The 26,081-nt window shown below is 42.5% G+C and overlaps 3 protein-coding genes across 6 annotated transcripts in view; 2 read left to right on the top strand and 1 right to left on the bottom strand.

The window, feature by feature from the left end:
* dna2 (DNA replication helicase/nuclease 2) overlaps window positions 1-15,218 on the top strand; it is a 29,400-nt gene extending 14,182 nt beyond the window's left edge. For all 4 annotated transcript variants that reach the window (XM_046354309.1, XM_046354307.1, XM_046354305.1 and 1 more), the window contains 19 exons: window positions 3,003-3,186; window positions 3,283-3,431; window positions 4,140-4,271; window positions 4,383-4,611; window positions 4,739-4,856; window positions 4,976-5,129; window positions 5,237-5,431; window positions 5,751-5,984; window positions 8,084-8,200; window positions 8,292-8,401; window positions 8,556-8,665; window positions 9,217-9,438; window positions 10,999-11,192; window positions 11,613-11,702; window positions 11,859-12,066; window positions 12,273-12,362; window positions 12,871-13,053; window positions 13,235-13,381; window positions 14,748-15,218. In XM_046354309.1, coding sequence (XP_046210265.1) covers window positions 3,003-3,186; window positions 3,283-3,431; window positions 4,140-4,271; window positions 4,383-4,611; window positions 4,739-4,856; window positions 4,976-5,129; window positions 5,237-5,431; window positions 5,751-5,984; window positions 8,084-8,200; window positions 8,292-8,401; window positions 8,556-8,665; window positions 9,217-9,438; window positions 10,999-11,192; window positions 11,613-11,702; window positions 11,859-12,066; window positions 12,273-12,362; window positions 12,871-13,053; window positions 13,235-13,381; window positions 14,748-14,801 — 2,920 coding nt within the window. In that variant the 3' untranslated portion in view covers window positions 14,802-15,218. The remainder of the gene's footprint in view (window positions 1-3,002; window positions 3,187-3,282; window positions 3,432-4,139; window positions 4,272-4,382; window positions 4,612-4,738; window positions 4,857-4,975; window positions 5,130-5,236; window positions 5,432-5,750; window positions 5,985-8,083; window positions 8,201-8,291; window positions 8,402-8,555; window positions 8,666-9,216; window positions 9,439-10,998; window positions 11,193-11,612; window positions 11,703-11,858; window positions 12,067-12,272; window positions 12,363-12,870; window positions 13,054-13,234; window positions 13,382-14,747) is intronic.
* Window positions 15,219-15,303: 85 nt separating this feature from the next.
* Window positions 15,304-18,213, bottom strand: LOC124038437 (phenazine biosynthesis-like domain-containing protein). Its single transcript, XM_046354311.1, has 9 exons — window positions 18,029-18,213; window positions 17,788-17,887; window positions 17,446-17,544; window positions 17,225-17,334; window positions 17,068-17,097; window positions 16,891-16,979; window positions 16,603-16,778; window positions 16,461-16,523; window positions 15,304-16,110 (listed from the first exon to the last, which is right to left on the bottom strand). The coding sequence occupies exons 1-9, from the start codon at window positions 18,110-18,112 to the stop codon at window positions 15,998-16,000; spliced, it is 864 nt and encodes a 287-aa protein (XP_046210267.1). The 5' UTR covers window positions 18,113-18,213; the 3' UTR covers window positions 15,304-15,997.
* A 1,790-nt stretch (window positions 18,214-20,003) lies between these two features.
* Window positions 20,004-25,874, top strand: hnrnph3 (heterogeneous nuclear ribonucleoprotein H3 (2H9)). Its single transcript, XM_046354310.1, has 11 exons — window positions 20,004-20,206; window positions 20,900-20,998; window positions 21,134-21,289; window positions 22,991-23,134; window positions 23,649-23,787; window positions 24,401-24,585; window positions 24,706-24,798; window positions 24,888-25,021; window positions 25,197-25,332; window positions 25,441-25,497; window positions 25,603-25,874. The coding sequence occupies exons 2-11, from the start codon at window positions 20,911-20,913 to the stop codon at window positions 25,674-25,676; spliced, it is 1,206 nt and encodes a 401-aa protein (XP_046210266.1). The 5' UTR covers window positions 20,004-20,206; window positions 20,900-20,910; the 3' UTR covers window positions 25,677-25,874.
* Window positions 25,875-26,081: the final 207 nt, after the last annotated feature.

Raw genomic sequence — 26,081 nt, 5'->3', positions numbered from 1 at the left:
GCCACCGTCTCTTGACAGAAGAGACAAACAGCCTTTTCTTTGCATTGAACAAAAAAATAATCGTTTGTCCACTGCAGGTTAAATACCCTGCATTCCGAATCAATTTTTCTCTTACCTAACCTTTTCGCCATTATTCCGTTCTCTCTTTGACAGGGCCGGGCCTAGGATTTTTTTTCTGGAGGCCAAATAGGAAAAATTCGATAGCGTCTCTGGTATTGTTCAGAGGGCCGGGCCAAATGTGCTGATGTGCCGTATCCGGCCCGCGGGCCGTAGTTTGGTGACCACTGGTGTACACCCCTCCTGAGTCAGACTAGAAGTCCACTCCGAATACCTCTTCTCCGCCGGCGGTGTCTTGGAACAGCCTCTGGGATAAGTTCAATTGTCCTGGGGAGTACAAACTAAGGATCCAATTCGGGAAAGTTGTATACCTGGTCGTAATGCTGGTGAGTTACCTTTGCTCTGATTTCCAAAAGTTGTTTCGGGCTGTATGTAATATTAAAAAATAACTGGGGTAATAATGTAAGAAATAACTCATTAAAAAAAATCCTGCAGTGTTGCTTAGGAGATAGAAGCAGAGCTTCCATGTCTGTTGGCGCATTCACCCTCTGTCATTCAGAGGGTGAATGGGCAAGACAAATCATTTAAGTGCCTTTGAACAGGGTATGGTAGTAGGTGCTAGGCACACCGGTTTTTGTCAAGAACTGCAACGCTGCTGGGTTTCTCACGCTCAACAGTTTCCCACGTGTATCAAGAATGGTCCACCACCCAAAGGACATGACATTTGATTTTGTGTCACATGCTCCAAATACAACGGGTGTAGATCTTACAGTGAAATGCTTACTTACAAGCCCTTAACCAACAGTGCAGTTTAAGAAACTTTAACTTATTTATTTACTATATGAACCGAAGTAAATACATTTTTATTTTTTTTAAACCAGAAGAAAATAGAAAACTAACTAGCACAACAATAAAATATCAGTAATGAAGCTATGTACAGGGGGTACCGGTACAATGCATGGAGGCACAGGTTAGTCGAGGTAATATGTAGGAAGAGGTAAAGTGACTATGCGTGGATAATAACCAGAGTAGCAGCAGAATAAAAATGACGGGGTTGCAATAAAAATAGTCCGGGTAGCCATTTGATTAGCTGTTCAGTAGTCGTCTTATGGCTTGGGGGTAGAAGCTGTTAATCCTTTTGGACCTAGACTTGGTGCTCCAGTATCGCTTGCCATGCGGTAACAAAGAGAGTCTCTGACTAGGGTGGCTGGAGTTTTGACATTTTTAGGGCCTTCCTCTGACACCGCCTGGTATAGAGGTCCTGGATGGCAGGAAGCTTGGCCCCAGTGATGTACTGGGCCGTACGCACTACCCTTTGTAGTGCCTTGCGGTCAGCGGCTGAGCAGTTGCCATATCAGGCGGTGATGCAACCAGTTAGGATGCGCTCGATGGTGTAGCTGTAGAACTTATTTGATGATCTGAGATCACGTGCCAAATCATTTTATTCTCCTGAGGGGGAAAAAGTGTTGTTGTGCCCTCACGACTGTCTTGATCTGTTTGATCCATGATAGTTTGTTGGTGATGTGGACACCAAGGAATTCAGTTATCAACCTGCTCCACTACATGTTTCATGATTAATTACTCATGGTGGGATTGTGATAACATACAGAATCAAGTCATTTTGTTCACCAACCTAGAATACCTCAGTCACAGCCATGTATATTCCCCCTCAAGCCGATACCAAGATGGCCCTCAAGGAACTTCACTGGACTTCATGCAAACTTCAAACTACATACCCCGAGGCCGCATTTATTGTAGCTGGGGTTATCAACCTGTCCTCCTTTTCCTGTAGTCCACGATTATCTCCTTAGTCTTGATCACGTTGAGGGAGCGGATGTTATCCTGGCACCACACTGCCAGGTCTCTGACCTCATCCCTATAGGCTGTATCATTGTTGGTGATCAGGCCTACCACAGTTGTCGTCGGCTAACTTAATGATGGTGTTGGAGTCATGCTTGGCCATGCGATCATGGGTGAACAGGGATTACAGGAGGGGACTAAGCATGCACCCCTGAGAGGCCCTTGTGTTGAAGATCAGCGTGGCAGATGTGTTGTTACCTACCCTTACCAGCTAGAGGTGGCCTGTCAGGAAGTACAGGATCCAGTTGCAGAGGGAGGTGTTTAGTCCCAGGGTCCTTAGCTTAGTGATGAGCTTTGAGGGCACTATGGTGTTGAACGCTGAACTGTAGTCAATGAATAGCATTATCACGTAGGTGTTCCTTTTGTCCAGGTGGGGAAGGGCAGTATTGAATGCAATAGAGATTGCGTCATCTATTGGGGCGATATGCAAATTGGGGTGGGTCTAGGGTTTCTGGGATGGTGTTTGTGAGCCTTGACCAATCTTTCAAAGCACTTCATGGCTACAGACGTGAGTGCCATGGGTCGGTAGTTATTTAGGCAGTTTACCTTTGTGTTCTTGGGCACAGACTATGGTGGGCTGCTTGAAACATGTTTGTTAGACTTGGACAGGTTGATAATGTCAGTAAAGACAGTTGCCAGTTGGTCAGCGCATGCTCGGAGTACATGTCCTTATAATCCTTCTGGCCCTGCGGCCTTGTTAATGTTGACCTTTTTAAAGGTCTTACATGGCCTGCGGAGATCGTGATCACACAGTCGTCCGGAACAGCTGGTGCTGTCATGCATGCTTCAGTGTTGCTTGCCTTGGAGCATCCAGACAAATTAACAACTGTGGGAAGCGTTGGGAGTCGACATGGTCCAGCATCCCTGTGGAACATGTTCGACACCTTGTAGAGTCCATGCCCTAATTTAGGCTGTTCTGATGGCAGAACTAAATATTAGGAAGGTGTGCTTAAAGTTATGTACACAGTGTACTCTAAATATTTTTGCACATTTTAGACCGTGATTCTGGGTAATATTGCTCAAGTTTACTTTCAGACAAACAATATAGTTCATGTGAAAATAATAGTACGTCTTGCCTTCTCTAGGGAGTCGACACCAGTGTCCATGGGTGATGTGGTTCACCTGGAGGGCCAATGTGTCTCAGGTACCTGGCTGATAGACAGGGAGTCGGGATTCTTGGTGCTTCTCCCTGACGTGCTCATATCTGGCACTAGCATCGCCAGCGGGATCCGATGTATGAGACGGGCCGTGCTGGGGGAAATGTTCAAGGTATGACCATGAAATACCAGGCTCAGTTATCCTATCTGTTTATGAATTGATTGACTACCTTATTGTAATGATATGTAATCCTCACCTTTGCCTTAGTGTTTCGACGGAGGCTCCAAACAGATGCTGAACGGTACGATAGTTCATGACATCTTCCAGAAAGCTGCAATGTCTGGAGACTTCTCTATGGAAAGGCTGCAACTGCTGGCCAACCAAGCCCTGCTCAGCCCCAACTACCTGGGAGACATGTAAGAGTCATTATACTATCTCATACAATGCCATCATACATTGACATTGGGAGTTTCTTAGGAAATGTTAAAGGGATACTTCAGGATTTTGCCAATGAAGCCCTTTATCTACTTCCCCTGAGTCAGATGAACTCGTGTAGACCATTGATCTGACTCTGCGTAGTTTGAAGGATGTTGCGAACTGGTGTTAGCATGCTAGTAGATAGCATAGACCTGTAGTCATTGCGCTAACACTAGTTAGCAACTTCCTTCAAACTGCACACAAAGTCAGATAAATTCCATGATTTCAGCTGATAAATCTCCATGATTTCATCTGACTCTGGGGAAGTAGAAAAAGGGCTTCAAAATTCAAAGTATCCCTTTAAAGGTGCAATATGCAGAAATCGCTTTGGTTGTTAAAATTCTAAACAAGCAAGTACAGTGTAGAGAATCATTGTACCATCTAAACTGCTGTGAAAAATATTGTATTTTCTCCTGTTTTGAAGCTGGTGACCAAAAACCGAAAGTAAAATGCATAAAAACTTAAGCATGGGATGCATACATATAGCGCTCATTGAACAGATTTACCACATGTTAGTCTTGCTTTCAATGAGGATGACAGATCTATAATCCTACCAAATTCACATTGAATTGTGGGTGACCCAAAAAGTTACATTTTGCAGCTTTAAGTCTGGGTTTTATTGTAATTCTTCTCAACCCTCCTCATAGGTACACCCTGAAACTGACTCAGGAGGACATGAAGCAGGAGATTTGGGAGTACCTGCCTGCACTGACAGAATGGGCCAGAGATTACCTTCACACCTCTCCACAGGCAGGCAAGAAACTGTTATCTCTCAAATTGTGAGTAGTACCAACTCACCCCACCCCTAACTAATTTGATTCTCCATTCTATATCTTAAAAAATCTTTTAAGACTGTCAGTTAAAAAAATGTTGGTCCTCCCCACCCACAGGCCAAGTGATGGGGCACTGAGCTGGCAGGACTCCGCATGCAGCATTGCTGTCACAGATTTTGTGGACATTGAGGAAAACATTTGGTCGCCACGTTTCGGCCTGAAGGGTAAAATTGACGTGACAGCAGGGGTGCGTATTCATCGCAAGGGCAGGCCTCCACTCAACAGGGTAATGCCTTTGGAGCTGAAGACTGGCAAAGAGTCCAACTCCATTGAACACCGCAGCCAGGTACTACACCAGTGGAACGAACACGCACAGTCTGGCAGTCAGATAGCAAATATTGAGATCTATGAACCATCCATGCGTTATGACTGCAACAGTGCTCAAACCAATAAAAACTCTTGTTATTGTCCAGGTCATCCTTTACACTCTGATGAGCTTAGAGAGACGCAGTGATGCAGAGGCAGGATTCCTGCTCTACCTGAAGACTGGCAACCTGCATCCTATAGTCGGGAACCACATGGACAGAAGAGGTAAGCCCTGACCACACAAATATGTGTTTGGAATTTTATTTTCCATGGGGAACATAGTTTTTATTAATTTCTTTTGAGACAGGACCTCATAGTTGACTCATGTTCTATCTCTCTCTCAGAGCTGTTGAAATTAAGGAACACCCTGGCGCATCACGTTGGCAATAGTATGGAGAAGGAAGGCAAGACACGGATGGCACCTCTACCAGGGATCATCACAGACAGACAGGCCTGCAAGTGGTGTCCCCAGATCAGGAACTGTGCTCTCTATGACAGGTACAACTGCCTTCCTTCCAGAGTTAACTACTTATATGCTGATAGGAGATTCAGGACAACAGCAACTTCATGCCCTTAAAAATCAGCTGGTGTGTGTGTGCGCACAGGGCCATTGAGAGCAGGGCTCCAGACTACTACTCCAGTGAGTCACAGCAGTTGTTGGTGCAACAGGAGAGTGAGCACCTGACAGAGGCACACCTGCTCTACTTCAGCCACTGGCTGCTCCTCTGTGCCCTGGAGACTCACACCATGGAGAGGAAGGGAGGCCGGCACAACATCTGGCTGCAGTCTGCCCAAGAGAGGTCCGGAAGAAATCTATGTATCGGATCATCTATAATCCGATGTGTTTTACATAATGTGACTTACAGAACTGTGAACATTGACAGTGACATATGTGAGCTGATATAGTGTTTGGGGGGGGGCTATAATTATTTGAAAAAATGACATGAGTTTTCACAATGGATGTTTGTTCAACAATAGGTCTTCAATCTGTTACATTCACTGACTAAATGTACTCTAAATTTGAATGCAAAGACATTTTATGCTAGAAGATTCCAACTCTCCTAATGGTGGTCCTTTTTTGCTGGTGATTTGGTGGTCTAATTTATTTTTGGTGTCCAGGGAGAAGAGTGGGGGGTGTATGGGAAACATGCAGCTGATTGGCCCAGTGAAGAACCAGTCAGACGGTGTGTATATCCACCGCTTTGAGCGCCGTCGTGGTGGGGAACAGGGTGTGACGGGCTTGATTGTTGGCGACAGAGTTGTGGTGAGCGACCATGATTTGCAGCTAATTGGTGTGGCAGCTGGATACGTCACAGATGTGAGCAGCACTGCAGTAAGCTGCTCCCTGGATCGGTAAGATGGCAGTATCAATGTCTTTCAAAACACTATGGTAATCTGGGAATGGGAGGTTTTGTGAGTTTCTATATACAGAACCAGTCAAAAGTTTAGACACCTACTCATTCCAGAGTTTTTCTTTTTACTATTTTCTACATTGTAGAATAATAGTAAAGACATAACTATAAAATTACACGTATGGAATCATGTAGTAACCAAAAGTGTTAAACAAATCAAATATATTTATATTTTAGGTTCTTCAAAGTAGCCATGCTTTGATGACAGCTTTGCACACTGGCGTTCTCAACCAGTCACCTGGAATGCATTTCAATGAACAGGTGTGCCTTTATTTTTTTGAATTTATTTACTTACTGTGTTTGAGCCAATCAGTTTTGTTGTGACAGGGTAAGGGAAAGGGGGATACCTGATCAGTTATCCAACAATGTATTCAACTGAAATATGTCTTACGCATTTAACCCAACCCCTCTGAATCAGAGGTGCGGGGGGCCGCCTTAATCGACATCCACGTCTTCGTAGGGGTGGTATACAGAAGATGGCCCTATTTGGTAAAAGACCAAGTCCATATTATGTCAAGAACCGCTCAAATAAGCAAAGAGAAATTACAGTCCATCCTTACTTTAAGACATGGAGGGTCAGTCAAACCAGAAATTTAAGAACTTGTGTGAATCAGGCCTTGATGGTCAAATTACTCCAAAGAAACCACGACTAAAGGACACCAATAAGAAGAGACTTGCTTGAGTCAAGAAACACGAGAAATGAACATTAGACCGGTGGAAATCTGTCCTTTGGTCTGATGAGTCCAAATTTGAGATTTTTGGTTCCAACCGCCGTGCCTTTGTGAGACGCAGAGTACATTTACATTTACATTTAAGTCATTTAGCAGACGCTCTTATCCAGAGCGACTTACAAATTGATGCATTCACCTTATGACATCCAGTGGGACAGTCACTTAACAATAGTGCATCTAAAACTTAGGGGGGGTGGGGTGAGAGGGATTACTTAACCTATCCTAGGTATTCCTTAAAGAGGTGGGGTTTCAGGTGTCTCCGGAAGGTGGTGATTGACTCCGCTGTCCTGGCGTCGTGAGGGAGTTTGTTCCACCATTGGGGGGCCAGGGCAGCGAACAGTTTTGACTGGGCTGAGCGGGAGCTGTACTTCCTCAGTGGTAGGGAGGCGAGCAGGCCAGAGGTGGATGAACGCAGTGCCCTTGTTTGGGTGTAGGGCCTGATCAGAGCCTGGAGGTACTGAGGTGCCGTTCCCCTCACAGCTCCGTAGGCAAGCACCATGGTCTTGTAGCGGATGCGAGCTTCAACTGGAAGCCAGTGGAGAGAACGGAGGAGCGGGGTGACGTGTAGGTGAACAGATGTTCTCTGCATGGGTGGTTCCCACCGTGAAACTGTGGAGGTGTGATGGCGCTTTGCTGGTGACATTGTCAGTGATTGTATTTAGAATTCAAGGCACACTTAACCAGCATGGCTACCACAGCGATACACCATCCCATCTGGTTTGCGCTTAGTGGGACTATCATTTGTTTTTCAACAGGACAATGACTCAAAACACACCTCCAGGCTGTGTAAGGGCTATTTGATCAAGGAGAAAAGTGATGAGTGCTGCATCAGATGACCTGGCCTCCACAATCACCTGACTTCAACCCAATTGAGATGGTTTGCGATGAGTTGGACTGCAGAGTTAAGGAAAAGAAGCCAACAGGTGCTCAGTGTGTGTGGGAACTCCTTCAAGACTGTTAGAAAAGCATTCCAGGTGAAGCTGGTTGAGATAATGACAAGTGTACAAAGCTGTCATTCAAGGCAAAGGGTGGCTACTCTGAAGAACCTCAAATAATCTCAAATTTTTAACACTTTTTGTTGCTACATGATTCCATACACGCTCATAGTTTCGATGTCTTCACTATTATTCTACGATGTAAAAAATAATGAAAACCCCTTGAATGGGTAGGTGTCCAAACTTTTGACTGGTACTATGTGTGTATGTGTATGTATATATATGTATATATGTGTGTGTTTTAGCCTGTTTTTTTTGTTGCTATTTGTATGTGTATTCTTCTGAAGTTGAAGCTGTTCCCCTCATCTCCATAGGGACCTTTCGAAGTGTTCCTCTGATGTTGTGTTCCGACTGGACCAAGACGAAGGGGTAATGGGATTGAGCACCCATCTGGTCAACCTCTCCAAGATGATGAAAAGGTCTCCTTCAAGGTCTGTTCAGTACTACTGCCTGAAATGGAAGTAACTTACCTCATACCTCTAATAGTAGGTATTAACTCATGGCTCCACCTCCCCTTTGCAGTGAAAGACTAAGGGAGCTGATTGTGGATTTCCACCCTCCTCAGTTCATTGACAACCTCAGCAGTGTGTTGCCCAGGGAAGCTAAGGACACAGTCGCCAACATCCTGAAAGGTGTCCCCCCTGATTGGTCACCCCTGTTCCCCGCTCTCCTTTGTCTCACTTTAGTTATTACATTTTTATATTAACATTTTATTTATTTGCTAACTTAATTTCAAAGCTCTCCAGTGAACTGTAACACTAACTTGGTGTTTCATCTCTGTCTCAGGGCTCAACAAACCTCAGAAACAGGCCATGAAGAAGGTTTTGCTCTCCAAAGATTATACGCTCATAGTTGGGATGCCTGGCACTGGGAAAACCACCACTATATGTACACTGGTAAGAGCAGTGTTTGTCATTTCCCTGTTGTACTTCGATACTCTGGGTGTATTTTGTAAATTCAATCTGGAGTGCCAGAGTGCTCAGTGTTGTCACATTGTTCGTTTGTAAATTCAGAGCGTTAAGCTCGGAGCGTTCAGTGCGCACTCTGCCCGAGGAGTATGGTTGACCCGAGCGTTCTGACCTCACGGTAGTTAAGCACCCAAGGTAACTGGATAACTTTGGATAGCTTGCTAGCTAATTCCAGACACAAATGAGGGAACACGTCACTGACCATTTTACTCACCCTAGACGAGCTGGTTAGGCTGTTCATGTTATCCAGAGCATTGGTGGCATTAACTGTGCTGCTGGCAACAATTTAATTACTATTTCTTTGCCAACGTTTAATGACGCCGGCCATATTCAAGGGGTGTTGAGCTTTGTAAATTAATCAGTTTTTCTGTACATTCTGCACAATTTACGAACTGTGACCCTTGTTCGTGCAATGTATGTGTGAATGTGATCAACATTGGAATGGTTGTTGTGTCTCCTTCCTCTCTGTCCTTACTCAGGTGCGTATTCTCCATGCATGTGGCTTCAGTGTGCTGCTGACCAGCTACACCCACTCTGCTGTGGACAACATCCTGCTAAAGCTCCGGAGGTTCAAGGTGGGCTTCCTGCGTCTGGGCCGGGCTCAGAAGGTCCACCCAGACATCCTGGCCTACACAGAGGAGAGGTGTCGGACCAACGGCATCCACACACTCCCTGAGCTGGAGAATCTTTACAACAAGGAGGTGAGTGGGCTAAACTGAGGGAAAGAGGCAACTTAGAGCGATGCTCTGCCACCCAACTATGCTGCACTTAACCCAGGCTAAGGAAGAGCAGTTCCATTAGGGCTGTTATAGTGAGAGAGAGATCTTAAATTCACACCGGAGAAGTACTCCAGATATAACAGACTGACCCTAGCCCCCTGACACACGAACTCAAAGAACAGTCAATGACTAGGGTGGCTGGAGTATTTGCCAATTTTCTTTGGCAATTTTTAGGGCCTTCCTCTGATGCCGCTTGGAATAGAGGTCCTGGATGGCAGGAAGCTTGGCCCAAGTGATGTACTGGGCCGTACGCACTACCCTCTGTAGTGCCTTGCGGTCGGAGGCCGGGCAGTTGCCATACCAGGCAGTGATGCATCCAGTCAGGATGCTCTCGATGTTGCAGCTGTAGAACCTTTTTAGGATCTGAGGACCCATGCCAAATCTTTTCATTCTCCTGAGGGGAAATAGGCTTTGTCGGGCCCTCTTCACAACTGTTTTGTTGTGTTTGGACCAAGATCGTTTGATGTGGACGCCAAGGAACTTGAAGCTCTCAACCTGCTCCGTCGATGCGAATGGGGGTGTGCTCTGTCCTTCGGTCCTCCGCAATCATCTCCTTCGTCTTGATCGCGTTGAGGGAGAGGTTGTTGTCCTGGGACCACGTGGCCAGGTCTCACACCTCCTCCCTATTGGCTGTCTCATCGTTGTCAGTGATCAGGCCTACCACTGTTGTGTCATCGGCAAACTTAATGATGGTGTCGTGCCTGGCCATGTAGTCACGGGTGAACAGGGAGTACTTGAGGGGACTGAGCACACACCCCTGAGGGGGCCCCCGTGTTGAGGATCAGCGTTGCAGATGTGTTGTTACCTACCCTTACCACCTGGGGGCATCCCGTCAGGATCCAGTTGCAGAGGGAGGTGTTTTGTCCCAGGGTCCTTAGCTTAGTGATGAGCTTTGAGGGCACTATGGTGTTGAACGCTGAACTGTAGTCAATGAATAGCATTCTCACGTAAGTGTTCCTTTTATCCTTTTCCTTTAGTATTCTTCATACAATAAAATGACACTGAATTGTAAGCAAATCTTGTCTGCTAAATGAACTAGTGTAGCCCACAGCTATATGGCATAGCCAGATCATGGCCTAACATAAGGACAACTGAGTTTTCTGTTCTGAAATCGACTACATTTTCTTCATGTTTCTTTAGGCCTATCTTAAAGAAATAATGGATTTATTGTGATGGTTTATTACATGGATTTGTTAGACTTTTTAAATGTAGATTTTCCAAATGTCTGCATCAGTGGCTTGTAGGCTATGGGTGGAAGCCAGGAGATCCTGAATGTGTTTGTTAATTAACTGTCAATTACTGTGAGACAGGCAGTTATTTGCTTGACAATCACCTGCTGACAATTTTATGACTGCCACAGCCCTATCGCATGATCTACAATTGTTCAAATGGACTCTCACAAGATGGCAGAACACAACCATTGAGAGACTACAGTTCTCATACAAACACTTTTATGTAATAACCCCTCCCATCTCTCCATAGCTGGTGGTGGCCACCACGTGCATGGGTGTAAAGCACCCCATTTTCTCCCGTCGTCGTTTTGACTTTTGCATTGTGGACGAGGCGTCCCAGATCAGTCAGCCAGTGTGCCTTGGGCCCCTGTTCTATGCCCAGCGCTTTGTCCTGGTGGGGGACCACCAACAGCTGTCCCCCATTGTCCAGAACAGAGAGGCTAGGTGAGTAGATTCCAGTGATGGGGTCAAAAATTGATAGTTACACCGGGATGTTATCGTTTTGACAAGATTGCAATATTATTTTTGCTCCATCTTCACCAAAATATTAATATTTGCCCTTCATAGCTTGTTCTCTATCTGTTTAAATAGGGCGACAATTTGTTTTCAGCACAATTTTGTTTTATTTCCATGACGTAAAAAAATCACAGTATCGAATTTCAATATGTATAGCGATTCTAACGGCAACATATCGTTATAATATCGTATCCTGAGGTCCCTGGCAATTCCCAGCCCTAGTAGACACATCCCTATAACCACCACTGACCCCTCCTCTCAAGATCGATGAAACCAAACATACAATAAGAGTGTGGACTCTTCGAGTAGAGTTTCCTCTCCATTTCTAATGTTTCAAGTCGTCATCAGGTTGTTGGGTATGGACGAGAGTCTATTCAAGCGTCTCGAGCGTAAAAGTGAGGCTGTAGTCCAGCTGAACGTCCAGTACAGGATGAATAGGTGGGTTATTCTTCCTAACAAAATCATGTCAACTATTTCAAACATTTATTTCAGCATCAATTTGTTTTTCTATTGTTTATCTATTTTTCTCAATGGTTACTGTTTCCTTTCGTCACACCCAACGTTTTTACACAAATTTCATGGTGGACTCCACAGTAAAATCATGGCCCTAAGTAACACTCTGATGTACGGAGGGAGGCTGGAGTGTGGCTCAGAGAGGACGGCCAGCGCCATGCTGACCCTGCCCTCCCAGGGCTCTGTCCAGAGGGAGCTGGAGCTGAGTCTGGGCCGGCCGGAGGACCTGGCTTGGGTCCAGGCAGCTCTGGAGCCTCTCAACCCTGTCTGCTTCCTGGACACCACCCAGGTCAGTCTCTTGCGCCAATATTATTCTTACAATACTCTTTATTTTGATTGCTATATTTTACATGATGCCACAAACTTAAATAAGCATTTAAGTGCGGCTTGTTTGACGTGTGTATATGTGTGTAACGGTGTTGGACCTTTGTATGTTATTTGACCTGTATATGCATGCCTCTTCTTTGAGTGCCTTACTGCTGCTCTGACTGACAGGTTCCAGCCCTGGAGACGGTTGACCAGGGGGGAATCAGCAACCAGACAGAAGCTGCTCTGGTGCACGGCCTAGTCAGTTTGCTATTGAAGGTGGGAGCTTGCACAAATGCACAAATTTCAATTAATTAATCCGATTTACTTGGACTCACAGCAATGATAGAGATTGTATGTGTATGTACTGTATGTACTGTGTTAGATTGTATGTACTGTGTCAGAACTGTCTTTGTTCCCCCCCACCCCTTTGGTTCAAAATGTCACTCAGTGCTCTGTTTTGATTGCTCTGCATTGATACATGTAGAGGTAGCACTACACTAACTAACCTGTTATTAACGGATTGTCTGAAAGCCATGTTATATTAGACTGTATACCATGGGTATGACCAAACATTTATTTTTACCACTCTAATTACGTTGGTAACCAATTTATAATGGCAATAAGGCACCTCGGATTTGTGATATAAATGGCCAATATACCACGGTAAGGGCTGTGTCCTAGCACTCTATGTTGTGGATAAGAACAGCCCTTAGCTGTGGTATGTTGGCCATATACCACACCCCCCCGGGCCTTATTGCTTAATTATACCCTTGTGTTCTACTAGGCTGGGTGCAGGGCCAGTGACATCGGGGTCATTGCTCCCTACAGACAACAACTGAAGGCCATCTCAGGCCTACTAGCCGGGCCAGCCTTCAGCACTGTGGAGGTCAACACTGTGGACAAGTACCAGGGCCGCGACAAGAGCGTCATCATCGTTTCCTTTGTCAGGAGTCACCCAGAAGGCAATGTGAGTTGACCTTAAACCGACCATGTCTCTTGATCTTGACCTTTGTCAAAGTACCTCAATTTTGGATGGATAGTTCAAATAGAATCTCTGCAAATTTCAACATGAGTTATTTGTATATAAATTGGACATATTGTATGTGTCATGACATTTTTGATCTGTGTGAGACCTCGTCTGTTGCCAGCTGGGTGAGCTGCTGAAGGACTGGAGGAGGCTGAATGTGGCCATCACAAGAGCTAAACATAAGCTCCTCATGGTGGGCTCGGCCCCCACCCTGCGCCGCTACGCCCCCCTGGAAAAACTCCTCAACCACCTCACACAGGAGAGCATGATATCCTTTACACTGCCCAGTATGGCCTTAACCATGGCTGAGAGAAATACAGTGGTGAATGGATGCTGTGGAGGTGCTATAATGTTTGTTGTATAGTGTCGTATCTTTGACTATGCTGGATTAAGTGATATGACAAGCTATTCTATACATTTTTTTTTTTATATCTGTAATTAATATTACCTGATTGAGCTAATCATGTAAATGTAATTAACGAGAGTCGGGCACCACAAAATAATATTTATAGAGCTGTTATCTTCCTTGATTACAAATTACGTCATAAAGGAAAACGTCCCTAGCGGGCGGAACAGATATGACAGCTTGTTACACAAAGGAAAAGGGCTGGGTTTGAGTGAAAGAGCGGGAAGACTGAGGGACACAGGGAGAAGCTGTGCTATCGTAAATACAGTATCTGATGCATTCTAAATTACCGCCCATTTGGAAAAGGAAAATGCAATAAATATTCACTCTGAGCTGCGCTTCGGTAGGTTGGTGGGAGATGGAAGGCCGTGATGCCAAACCGGGTCCTTTGAAGAATGTCTCTGGTTGTCAATTTGATACGTTGTAGTAATGTCGTTAGGTGATCGACAGGATACTCTGTTCCTTCCTAACCCTCGTTGCATCTGCTGTTGCTATCTCAACGGCTAGGAGGTATCACTTCTGTAGTGAATAAGAGTTCAAAGTTCATGCCATTCGCAACCAAAGCTGATGCTGGCTTCGTTCTGTAGTTATTATCTGAACCATTCTGACATAGGTCCGTCGTCCTACATCCTCGGAACAGGAGGTTACATTGTCGTCAAGGGCTTATATAGGAAGGGAGAGGAGGACGTGTTTGAAAAGTTTTATAGCCCATGTCCCTTCACAGGGGCGGGCCACTGATTGAGCAGAGCCCTATCTTATGAAAACCCAAATCTCACAAATTAGAAGCTAAAATCACATTTCATCCCATCACGAATAATTTCATATTCAAACATTTAAATTGAACAACAATTCCATGTGAATTCGATAACTCAAATGTGTAGACTTTCCACTGTAGAGTTTGTCATCTGATCATTGAGAATGTCTCAGATGACAACCGAACTGACATCATATTCATTAAGTACCACTGCATATGTTCCATTGGTCAGATTACCAGAATATAGTTAATTTCCCCCCACCTTCTGATGTTCCCAGAAAACCAAGGGTTTTGCAAATGTAACCTCAGTAGGGTAGAGAGAGGAAAAGGGGGGGAAAAGGTATTTATGACTGTCATAAACCTATCCCCCAGGCCAATGGCAGTAGACATCAGTGTTTTACAGGTTTAAGTTGTTTGATGATTGATAATGATTACTGTTCAAACCACTCAGGGTGTTTGTCTTAACTGGCCCACGTCTTCCAGCTCCCTCCAGCAGCCCATGAGGTATTACCCACCATGCACCTGTGACGGGACATCTGAGGTAGAACATTGCCTTTCCTCCACTCACCATCTGGAAATAAGCCTTTAGACTAATCAAGCAATGTATCGATTCCTCAATATTGATTACTTGAAATAGTTGATAGTATGCTCTATATTTTTAAATTAATCTTTTAACAAGAATCCATGGCAGCTATGTTTGTGGTATTATTGTTTTAATTATTTTTATTACAACAGAATGTGACCATTCGAAAGTTGAAGTACAGGCACCATTTACACTAAATCTGCTATGTAGCAATTGCTCAGACATTGCCTCACAGACCTCCGTTAGATTAAGATTGGTCATTAGTCTTGTTTCTGAGCCAGTGCTGATTGTCAAGCTTTTACTTGTTATATTGATGTTAATTTTGAAAATTTCTACGTGAATAAATCATTTTAAGTGTTGTACATTTTTGTTTCACTTGTGTCCCTGTCAGTAAAATTCCAGACTGTTTAAATTCTGATTTAAAATGTGGGGACACGATTCATGAAGGGCTTTTGTCTTATTAAATGAGAAGTTTTCTTTATTGGAACCAAATCTGCATTTTTGAGTCCATACATGGGGTCACATGTAGAGAACAGGAGGTTACAGACACTTTCTTTTTTTGCGATTTCACTTGGTTATCAGAATCTTACCCTAACCAGCAATACACTTCCTCATGCTTATGTTGCAGTGCCAGAGTTTAGATAAAACATGAACAAGGGTTTGAACACCAAAATAAGTAATTTAAAGAATGGCAACGCTCTGTGTATATAGTGTTGCAACCAATATGTATGAAAATACCCTCACATTAAGTGACATTCTGTATTCTCGCCTCCTACTCAACTTGATCTCAAATCCAAAATGCTGGACTATAAGAGCCTAAATTTTAAATTAAGATTACTGTCCAAATACAAATGGTGAGGATTGTATGCAGAGTGTTCACTAGAGTGGCAGGTAGACTAGCGGTTAAAGACCGTTGGGCCAGTAACTGAAGTCGCTGGTTTGAATCCTGAGCCAACTTGGTGAAAAGTCTGCCTGTGCCCTTGGCATGGCACTTAACCCAAACCTGTAAATCGCTCTGGATAACAGCATCTGTTAAATGGCTATTCCATTGTATCAAATTGTTCATCTCAAACTCAAATAATCTGTAGCCACAGCTAGGTCTACAGATTATTTGGCTAGGTCGACATGAACAGTATAGCCTTTACACAGTTAGAATCCCTTGCAGGACGGTTACAGCCTGGCCAGCGATATTCAGTCTGCCATCATCCCGTAGTTCCAGCTCCAACTCCCCACCACGACTGGAGCACTGATAGGCTGTCACACAGGAGGAGAATGCAGTGTGGTAGTTCTTTGAATGATGTTTACATTATTTATTTATTGGATTTATTTGACTCTAGATGTACCTGTCCATCAATATCTGTCAATTGATTGGGTTCTGTGCAATGGAATTTGAACTCCATGTTGCAATGCTGTTTACATTACCCACTGCAGAAGGTTGGTTGGCACCTTTAATTGGGGAGAACAGGCTTGTGGTAATGGCTGGAGCGGAGTAAGTGGAATGGTATCAATCACATGGTTTCCACGTGTTTGATGCCATTCCATTTGTGCGGTTCCAGCTGTTGTCATGAGCCGTCCTCCCCTTAGCAGCCTCCACTGTTACCCACCCAGCATCTTTTTCTTGCCCAGTTTCTCAGACCAGTAGCCTGCAAGGACAGTATGTGCAGAGCCTGCAATGATGTAAAAACAAACCAAATTAAACTTTCTAAAATACTACAGAAAAGACTTGCCAATGTCCGCTGTACTTACCAGTCACAGGGTCCTCAGGAATCCCAAACCAGGGGGAGAAGTTTCTGGAGTAGAAGTCATAGCCAGGCTGACAGCCAGGGGCTCCAATCATGGTGACAATCAGACCCCTAACCCTTCCTCCAGTGTTTACACGGAGAAGAACTGCTGGGTCTGGCTGCAGGGATGTGAGCACTGACCTAAAACCAAACAGTCACTTTTTCAATCCCTTTCAAGTGAAGTTTGCCATTCCATCCTGTTTCCCAGCACCAGTGATAATGTATAAAGTAAAGTGTTTACTTTTTTTTTTACCTGTCACAAGTGTCAGCAAGGCGCACCATTAGCTTTTTGGTGGTGCCACAGAGGCACACTTCTCGAACCGGCTGGTCTCCCACAGCAGCCTGCACATACATATTCAGACTGATGGACATTATCTTAATTCTTCACCATAAATGATAGAAACAGTGGTAAGAAGGATGATGCACTTACATTAACTATGTCTTTAAATTCATTGAGACCCTGTGGATATGAAGTTACATTAAAAGGCAAAGGCTTTTATGCAAAACTTATAACGTGTACAGTGTGTATATATATATATATATATATATGTTGAACATGAATGTACCACATTGATTTCATCACCTACCAGCGGAGTAGGTTTGTTCAGAGGGAAATCCATCACTATAGATTCCCCCTGTTGTTGCACATACAGCTCTCCACTCAAAGTCTCAAATACCACTGTTGTGTTGACATTTTCTTTAGGAAGGGAATTGTTGGATAGAAACAATTGAATTGCACTATATGTTTGTACTAGTTGCCATTCACTTGCTTACATGTGAGATACTGTATTATGACAGTCATTCTTACTTTTTTTGTAAAACAGTACAGCAGCTGAAGCTAGGGTGGCATGTCCACACAGAGGAACCTCATTGGTGGGGCTGAACCAACGCAAGCGGAAGCGTGCTCCTTCAATACAACACATACCAAAATACATACAAGTTCCCATGTCAGTAATCTCAGGATGTTATGATGAGTTGATTTACCTTTTCTTTCCTGAGTCCCATATACTCTCATTCTCATTGGCATCAATCACCCCCTCTTGGTTAATTGCAATAAAATAGAGTACCACCAGATGGCAGATTTGGAAAACTTCTGCACAGAAATAGAGTACAGTTTCAACTCTATTTCAGAATGTCTCGAAAAAGATACCTGAGCTGAAGTCATCTTTTGAATTTAGACTTATGATGAAGGCAGTCTCTGACAGGTTCATCTCAGCAGCAATTTTCTGGTACATATCATCCTGCAATTCCTGTTTGGTTGAGAACAGTCAACATTTTTTTTTTGCATGATTACTGGTTAGATAACTTAAAGCAAATACTAATGTTGATTATTCAGCAATACATGATAATATGTCATAAGATGTAATTATGTATAAAGAAAGTATACTTGCATGTAAAAGGGGACAAACTGCTGCAGGATTTCCTTTGAAAGGTAAATTGGTAAATGCATCAACAATGAATACTGGAATCTCCATTACTTATTAGAGTGGCCTATGCTGATTTCCCAGTGAGAAGTGCAGAAGTTTAACAGCTGCACGCCTCCAAATGGACTTTAACCAGTGGGTGTATCATCCCAAAAGTCTAAAGTCCATTGCTTCCTCTCCTTTTCTTCGTCTGCACTCACTTGATAGTGCTGGCTTGGCTAGACAATCGCCCCAATAGAATAGGCCCACCTTGAAATAGTGCTCTTGTCTGTCTTTTTAGGTAGTGCAGATGAATACGATATTTAATTGATTTAATAGAAACGGACAGGTGTAGCTATCTCTCGGTACGCATCTGCCCTGGGTTCATTTTTATTTTATTTTTTCAAAATCACAAGGAGAGGAACCTATCTTAAACAGGGGTGCGTTCAGTTTGATTCCACATTTGCTAGGTTATGTGAAGGTTTGTACTGAAAGACACATTTCCCCAAAACCGTGTGCGCACCATTCTTCAACAGCCTTTGCGGTTAATTATTTATATATACACTAGATGATAGATAGGGGGCACTGTATTAAAGCCACCATTCCTCCATCTTGGCACTCGCCGCTGTAAAAATATATGTATTTATTAATGTCTACATACATTTTTGCCACATGTATTCTATTACAGATACCTTAATGCATACTTTTACATATTGTGACCTAAACATAAAAATAAAACATGAAAAAGTACTGTCCCCATTACAACAAACATATACCTAAATACATGTAAATTTGTCATTCAAACATTCTAATTGAAATACTGTAGAATTCTATTAATTCCTATGGAGAACTGCACCTACTGGGGAGTGCCAATATGAAACAATTATAGGTAATTAATTTAATTATTATTTTGGCCAAATGTCATATTCACAAATGTACATTTATAAATAAAACATTTTCTTACCTTACAAAATAAATTGAACTAAATTTTACGACAAATATTCTACCAACAAAAAAGCTGTTATGTATGTTATGTCTAAGTGTGTGTATGTCCCTTAAGGTCCTTGTGTAATGTGATATTGTATCCCCTAGCCCAATTGTCCTTTCTATATTTCTATATTATTGTGTTCCCCCATGTACTTTTTGTATTGATTTTGTTTATATATAAAAAAAAATAACATTCGTTAAACACGTCATCGGGTCCAACGGTCGTCTCGCGCCGAACTACGCATGTGCAAATCATCAAAGTCACTCCTTCGATATAGAGTTGTTTTTGACGAGAATGAAAACTTGGCAATTTGTCGCTTTAACGAGGTTGGAGTAATAACATGTTCAACTACTTAAGACATTGGCTTGAATCTAGGTTGTGCCTTTAGATTTAGTGAAAAGTAACAACTAATTAATATTTTTTTCACTTCTCTTATTGACTTCTCAAACTACAAATCCCGACCTGGGCCCAGATTCACAAAACACTTCATACGCAAAAACTTAAGAAGCTTATTAAGAAAAACAACAAGTTAATAAAATAGTTCGTAAGTGCACTTCCTCAACAGTATCTTAATATTGAATGATTTTTTTTTAGGAACTTCTCAAATATATTCTTACAAATGTTATGTGGTTGTTGCAAGGCAACCGTTTTAGCAAGCTATTTATCTAGCAATGGCAATCATGTTAGCATATTTCTTACTGAGAGTATTGTTCTAAAACATGTTCTTGGGTGTAAAATAATCAATAGTAAAATTTTCAGATAAAGTTTGTGTGAATTAAACATGTTCAATGGCTTTCAGGAGCTTTTATTCTGACTGCCCTGCTTAAGACAAGGGTTTAGCTTTCTTGGAATTAATAATTTTATTTTCAATAATATAATTTATTCTTAATTTTTAGTTTAAGGAGAAACATAAGAACATTTCCAAGAACCTTCTTGAGGAATAGCAACTTTGCTTAACTTTCTTCTTAAGTGTATAGTTAAGGGAAAATTGCAATTAAGAACGTTTTGTGAATCTGGGCCTTTGGTAGATTTGGTAAGCGTTCCCAGAAGTCTCGCGATGTTGCGCCGCTGCGTTTTAGAGGGCGGCTGTTGGTAGAAGAGGTTTTATGTTCTCGCGACATTACCTGCTGCGGAACTCCCTGTCACCTGAGAAGAACTAAGACCGGGGAAAATAAATTGTAAGACGCGTTTTATCATTTTATTCCCAAAATGTTTGTGGCTTCCTATTGAAATATATAATGCTTTTTTTGTTCGCTTTGGAATGGATATATTTTCGGAACTGGATGGACAGTTTTGTTTTCTGACCTAGACCGTTTGACCGTTGCGATGTCCTAGCTAGCTAGCTTAGCATGATTTGGCTAGCTAGCTAACGTTATTTAGCGTCTACTCCGGAACAAGACTGGCTAGCTAGATAGCTAATAATGTATTGTCGAAAACATACCATCGATCTGGATAGTTTATGGAAATTGGTGTTTTAGTCACAGAGTCAGTAAACTATCAAGGACATCTATAATGACAGAACCCAATTAACAGCGCTTGAGTGAGAAATGAATCTCTGATTTCATTCTAGCTAACGTTCGAGTTGTATAGTCAAAAAAAAAGACCGGTAACCTTGTAGCTAGTTAAGTTAAACTAGTCAATAATTGCGAGGTTCGCCAAAGTCACAAGAAGATGCAATCGACCTTGAGGCAAACAACTAACATTAGCTGGTTTAACTAGTTAACAATTAACGTTAGCTAGCTCATGTTAATTACTAGGAAATCTAATTCCACATGTAGGCCTAGCTAGTACTTTAGTAAGGTTGTAAATTTTATACACAATATTGCTAACGTTAATGAAGACTTGTATTGTCCTTTTTAACCATGGTCCAGAGGAAGAGACTATGTCTGTGAATGATGATGGGTATGTGGTGAGAATTCGTGGCTTGCCTTGGTCCTGCACCCAGGAAGAGGTGGCAGGGTTCTTCTCTGGTGAGTAGGCCACGTTCAAAAAACTGAAAGTGGTGGCATTCAGTAGTCACTTTATCGTTTGTTTGCACCTGGCTGGAAGAATGAAGGCTCAATGAAGAAGGCTCAAATGAAGATAATCTTGTGTATCTCTTGCAGATTGTAACATCGTCGGGAAAGTGAATGGAGTGTGCTTCACGTTTTCCAAAGAAGGAAGGCCCAGTGGAGAAGCTTTCGTGGAGCTGAAATCAGCAGAGGATTTTAAAAAAGCCATAGCAAAGGATAGGAAACACATGGGTCATCGCTATATTGAAGGTATTTTGTCTGACAGATCTCTAATCTGTCTGTCGTCACATTTAGACTTCTCAATCAGTCAGCTAGTTGTTATTCAGTATATTATGACTGACATTGCCTGCCCAAGGATTGACATGAAGGGTTGTCCGGGACAAGTGATCTGAGCAGTTGCGCAAGTTGAGCCTGCTCAGAGGTTGCCCCATTGGGCAGGTGATTTATTATTATATTTTACTGATGATAACCAAAATAAAAAGTGTTTCAGTAGTCTGGTCTAGAGGTCGACCGATTTTTATAATTTCAACACCGATACCGATTATTGGAGGACCAAAAAAGGCCGATACCGATTAATGACAATTACAACAATACTGAATGAACACTTAACTTAATATAGTACATCAAGAAAATCAATTTAGCCTCAAATAAATAATGAAACATGTTCAATTTGGTTTAAATAATGCAAAAACAAAGTGTTGGAGAAGTAAAAGTGCAATATGTGCTATGTAAGAAAGCTAATGTTTAAGTTCCTTGCTCAGAACATAAGAACATGTTAAAAGGAACCACCAGCTTTCACATGAGTCTTCAATATTCCCAGGTAAGAAGTTTTAGGTTGTAGTTATTATAGGACTATTTCCCTCTATACCATTTGTATTTCATTAACCTTTGACTATTGGATGTTCTTATAGGCACTTTAGAATTGCCAGCGTAACAGTATAGCTTCCGTCCCTCACCTCGCACCTCCCTGGGCTCGAACCAGGAACACAACGACAACAGCCACCCTCGAAGCAGCGTTACCCATGCAGAGCAAGGGGAACAACCACGCCAAGGCTCAAGAGCGAGTGACGTTTGAAACGCTTTTAGCGTGCGCTAACTAGCTAGCCATTTCACTTCGGTTACACCAGCCTCATCTCGGGAGTTGATAAGCTTGAAGTCATAAACAGCGCAATGCTTGATGCACAACAAAGAGCTGCTGGCGAAATGCCCGAAAGTGCTGTTTGAATGAATGTTTACGCGCCAGCTTCTGCCTACCACCGCTCAGTCAGATACTTAGATACTTGTATGTTTGTATGCTCAGTCAGATTATATGCAACGCAGGACACGCTAGATAATATCTAGTAATATCATCAACCATGTGTAGTTAACTAGTGATTATGATTGATTGTTTTTTATAAGATACGTTTAACTAGCTAGCAACTTACCTTGGCTTTACTGCATTCGCGTAACAGGAACTCTGCAACGAGAGAGAGGCGGGTCGTTATTGCGTTGGACTAGTTAACTGTAAGGTTGCAAGATTGGATCCCCCGAGCTGACACGGTGAAAATCTGTTCTGCCACTGAATGAGGCAGTTAACCCACCGTTCCTAGGCCATCATTGAAAATAAAATGTTCTTAACTGACTTGACTAGTTAAATAAAGAATATTAAAGGTGTAAAAAAAAATCTTTGTCCAAAAATACAGATTTACGATTGTTGTGAAAACTTTGAAATCGGCCCTAATTAATCAGCCATTACGATTTAATCGTTTGACCTCTAGTCTGGTCTTTCTGATTCCTCCCCAATGTGTTTGTGCAAATACTTAATTTTATACTTTCGGGCAAGTGATCATAGTCTGAGGCAACCAAAAAATACCCATGATGGACAACCAAAAAAGCCCCAAAACTTGCCCACCTACAGAGTACCTTTCAGACCTTAATGTCAATCCTTGCCGTTCCTGTCCGGTCTTGTAGTTTTCAAGTCAAACCGTAGCGAGATGGACTGGGTGTTGAAACGCAGCGGCCCTACTGACTACGACAGCTGCAGCGGGTGTATGATACGTCTCCGGGGACTTCCTTTTGGATGCAGTAAGGAGGAGATAGTGCAGTTCTTTGCAGGTACATACATAGCGTTGCTTTAGTAAGGTGTCTATGAACAAAGTGTATGTCTTAAACTATGAATGCAAAAACAGGCCTATTGCTGGATTAGAGTTTTCAGGCATTCAAGTAAGTGCATGACAAGCAAATACAATTCAAAATAATTAAATCCGTATTTGGTTTTATAAGAATGTGGTGACTTAGTATAGCTTGATATTCAATCTCTTATAGTTCAATACCATACATGCACACAAATGTACAAATATCTGTTTATAAAACCACATGCAAAGTCACCACATCTTCTGGATGGCAAGATGCTGCTCTGATGTTACTGTTCTTTGAATAACATGAAGTCAATGTGTTCATGAATAAAGTTCAGCAGTATGTTCTTGGGTCTTTTGGTGTGTCTAATACTAAGAGATATCACATTGAAATAGTCAAATAAAAGCGGAAAGGGTTTTTCTTTTGTATATATGGGAATGTTGCAGCTTTTAACATGTCTCCCCTTGTGGGGTTATTTGTCCTTGGGTTAAAGGGTTGAAAATCGTGCCAAATGGGATAACATTGCCGATGGACTACCAGGGGAGGAGCACAGGGGAAGCCTTCGTGCAGTTTGCCTCAAAGGAGATAGCAGAAAAGGCACTGGGGAAACACAAGGAAAGAATAGGGCACAGGTGGGGACGGAAAGTCTGGGCTGGGTATTAATTTTATGACTAATATGGGGCGGGGGGTCATGCATCTTTCCTATAAGTTAAAGATGGTATGATCATTCATAAATCACACTGAATAAATTTTTTTGTTACTTGGACAGTTACCATGCTTAATCTGGGCATTGTCTTCCATTGAATTTATTTGTCAAGCAGTGCAATGGGGGAAAAGGGAATTAAGATCAGTGCTGCAGAATTGAGAGCTTTGACAGTACAATAGATATTGTATGACAGTACCACCATAGAGCTGTTAATAGCTGAATTGTGGGAACTAGGCTATTTATGTCAGAGTGCCTTCTAATACATGATGAAAGTGCAAAGTCAAAACCTGCTGTAATATTAGCAGATTATGTGAAAGCTGTGCCATATTGTTACTGCTATTGCTAAAATTAATAAATTGTATTATTCCTTGCCCCTCTAGATATACAATAAAGCTATCTGTTTGACCCCAACTATTTGGCTTAGATAAAGTTGCCCATATGAAATCATGCACAATGTCTTGTCTGCTGATGTTTTCCATATGGCTATTGTCCCGTGTAGTGTTCTTGTCATAACCCCACCTGCATTTAAACCCATTCAGGTACATAGAAATCTTTAAGAGCAGCCGGAATGAGATCCGAGCTTACTATGAGCTCCCCAGAAGGATGATGGGGCAGAGACCCAGTCCCTACGACAGGCCCATGATGGAGCGAGGTGGGTTCTTCCCTGGTCCAGGACGGGGGGGTGCTCTTTTGGACCAAATGCGTGGAGGAGGCTACAGTGGGGGTATGTGCAATAGTTTTGGTTAGTGAAGTCAATTTAGTGTTTGAATGGACTGGATTGAGAATGGCCAATGGTCTGAAAATATGATAATTGATTCCCTATTCTTTGTGTTTATTCACGTAGGCTATGGCGGGTTTGACAACTACAATGGCTTCAGTAATTACTGTTTTGGCAATGGCATGTTTGATGACCGAATAAGGGGCGATAGAGGAAGAGGTAAGCTATGCTCTTTCCTTTTTAATGTCACACTGAAGGTGTGCCTCCATTTCCTTCTCAGGAAAATGTATTCTGTGCTTGGTTTGCAGCTATAGGTGGCCATGGCTATGGTGGTGCAGGTGATCATAGCTCCCACAGCGGTTCCCACAGCGGCTTCCATAGTGGCCATTTTGTACACATGAGGGGCCTGCCTTTCCGTGCCACTGAGGGAGACATAGCCAATGTAAGAATCACATTTCTCTAGTACCCATAATCACTCTCATTTCTCCTTCCAATGATGTCAACACATTTTAAAGTAAATATTGACAGTCCAATTATGTAACTTGAATTTATACAATCATGGTGGTCAGAGCAGCCCCTTACTCTTTGGTGTGTATGCGTGTTCCTTTTTGGTTTAGTTCTTCTCCCCATTGACTCCTGTGCGAGTTCATATCGACTTTGGACCAAATGGGAAATCCACAGGCGAGGCCGATGTTGAGTTTAGGTCTCATGAAGATGCTGTTTCAGCTATGTCAAAGGACAAGAATCACATGCGTACGTGGATCCCTACTTCGTTTTACCCCGTTATGATTACCCCACTCTCAAAATGAACCATAAAATAGAACCTTTTTTAAAGGGTATTTATTTATTTTTGTTCTGCAGAACATCGATACATTGAGCTCTTCTTAAACTCAACTGCTAGTGGAGCATCTGAAATGGGTAAGTTTCTTCTCTCACCTGCCTGTATTTCAGTAAACACTCAGACAACAATGGTTGAATCAATGTTTAATGCCATTTCTGAATTTATTTCCTGGTTGGTTTTAGGCCGCGGCGGCGGTTTCTATGGTAACTCAGGAGGCATGGGCTTGAGACGGAGTGGACTGAGGGGGATGTTCTAAACAGGAGTAATCACCATTCTAAACCAAACGTTCAAGTCTTGAAGATTTGTTTTGTATTTGAATGTTTTCACATGTTCAGAAAAAGTACCTACTTAAAATATTTTCCAGTCTCAAAGAGTGGAATAAAAAGTATATATTTGAGCAGTTGCATAGGCTAACCAACTATTGTACATTTTACTTAATACATTTTATATTTAATTCTGTGTCTCAGTTTAAGATCATTTCAAGACCATTAGCTATAATGCACATTTTAGTTAATTACTACTATTGTTAGGTAATTTCCACTCTTCTGTCTGCATTTTTTTCTACGCTTTACGGCTTGATTCAATCAGATCGAGCATTAATTTGTGTTTGCCGACATCTGCATAGCAGATTATGTGGCGATTTTGGATGTGTAACTGCGGT

Source organism: Oncorhynchus gorbuscha, linkage group LG06 (assembly GCF_021184085.1).
Source record: "Oncorhynchus gorbuscha isolate QuinsamMale2020 ecotype Even-year linkage group LG06, OgorEven_v1.0, whole genome shotgun sequence".
Taxonomy (NCBI): domain Eukaryota; kingdom Metazoa; phylum Chordata; class Actinopteri; order Salmoniformes; family Salmonidae; genus Oncorhynchus; species Oncorhynchus gorbuscha.
Note: the sequence above shows the minus strand (reverse complement) of the source record. Positions and strands in the feature narration are given on the sequence as shown.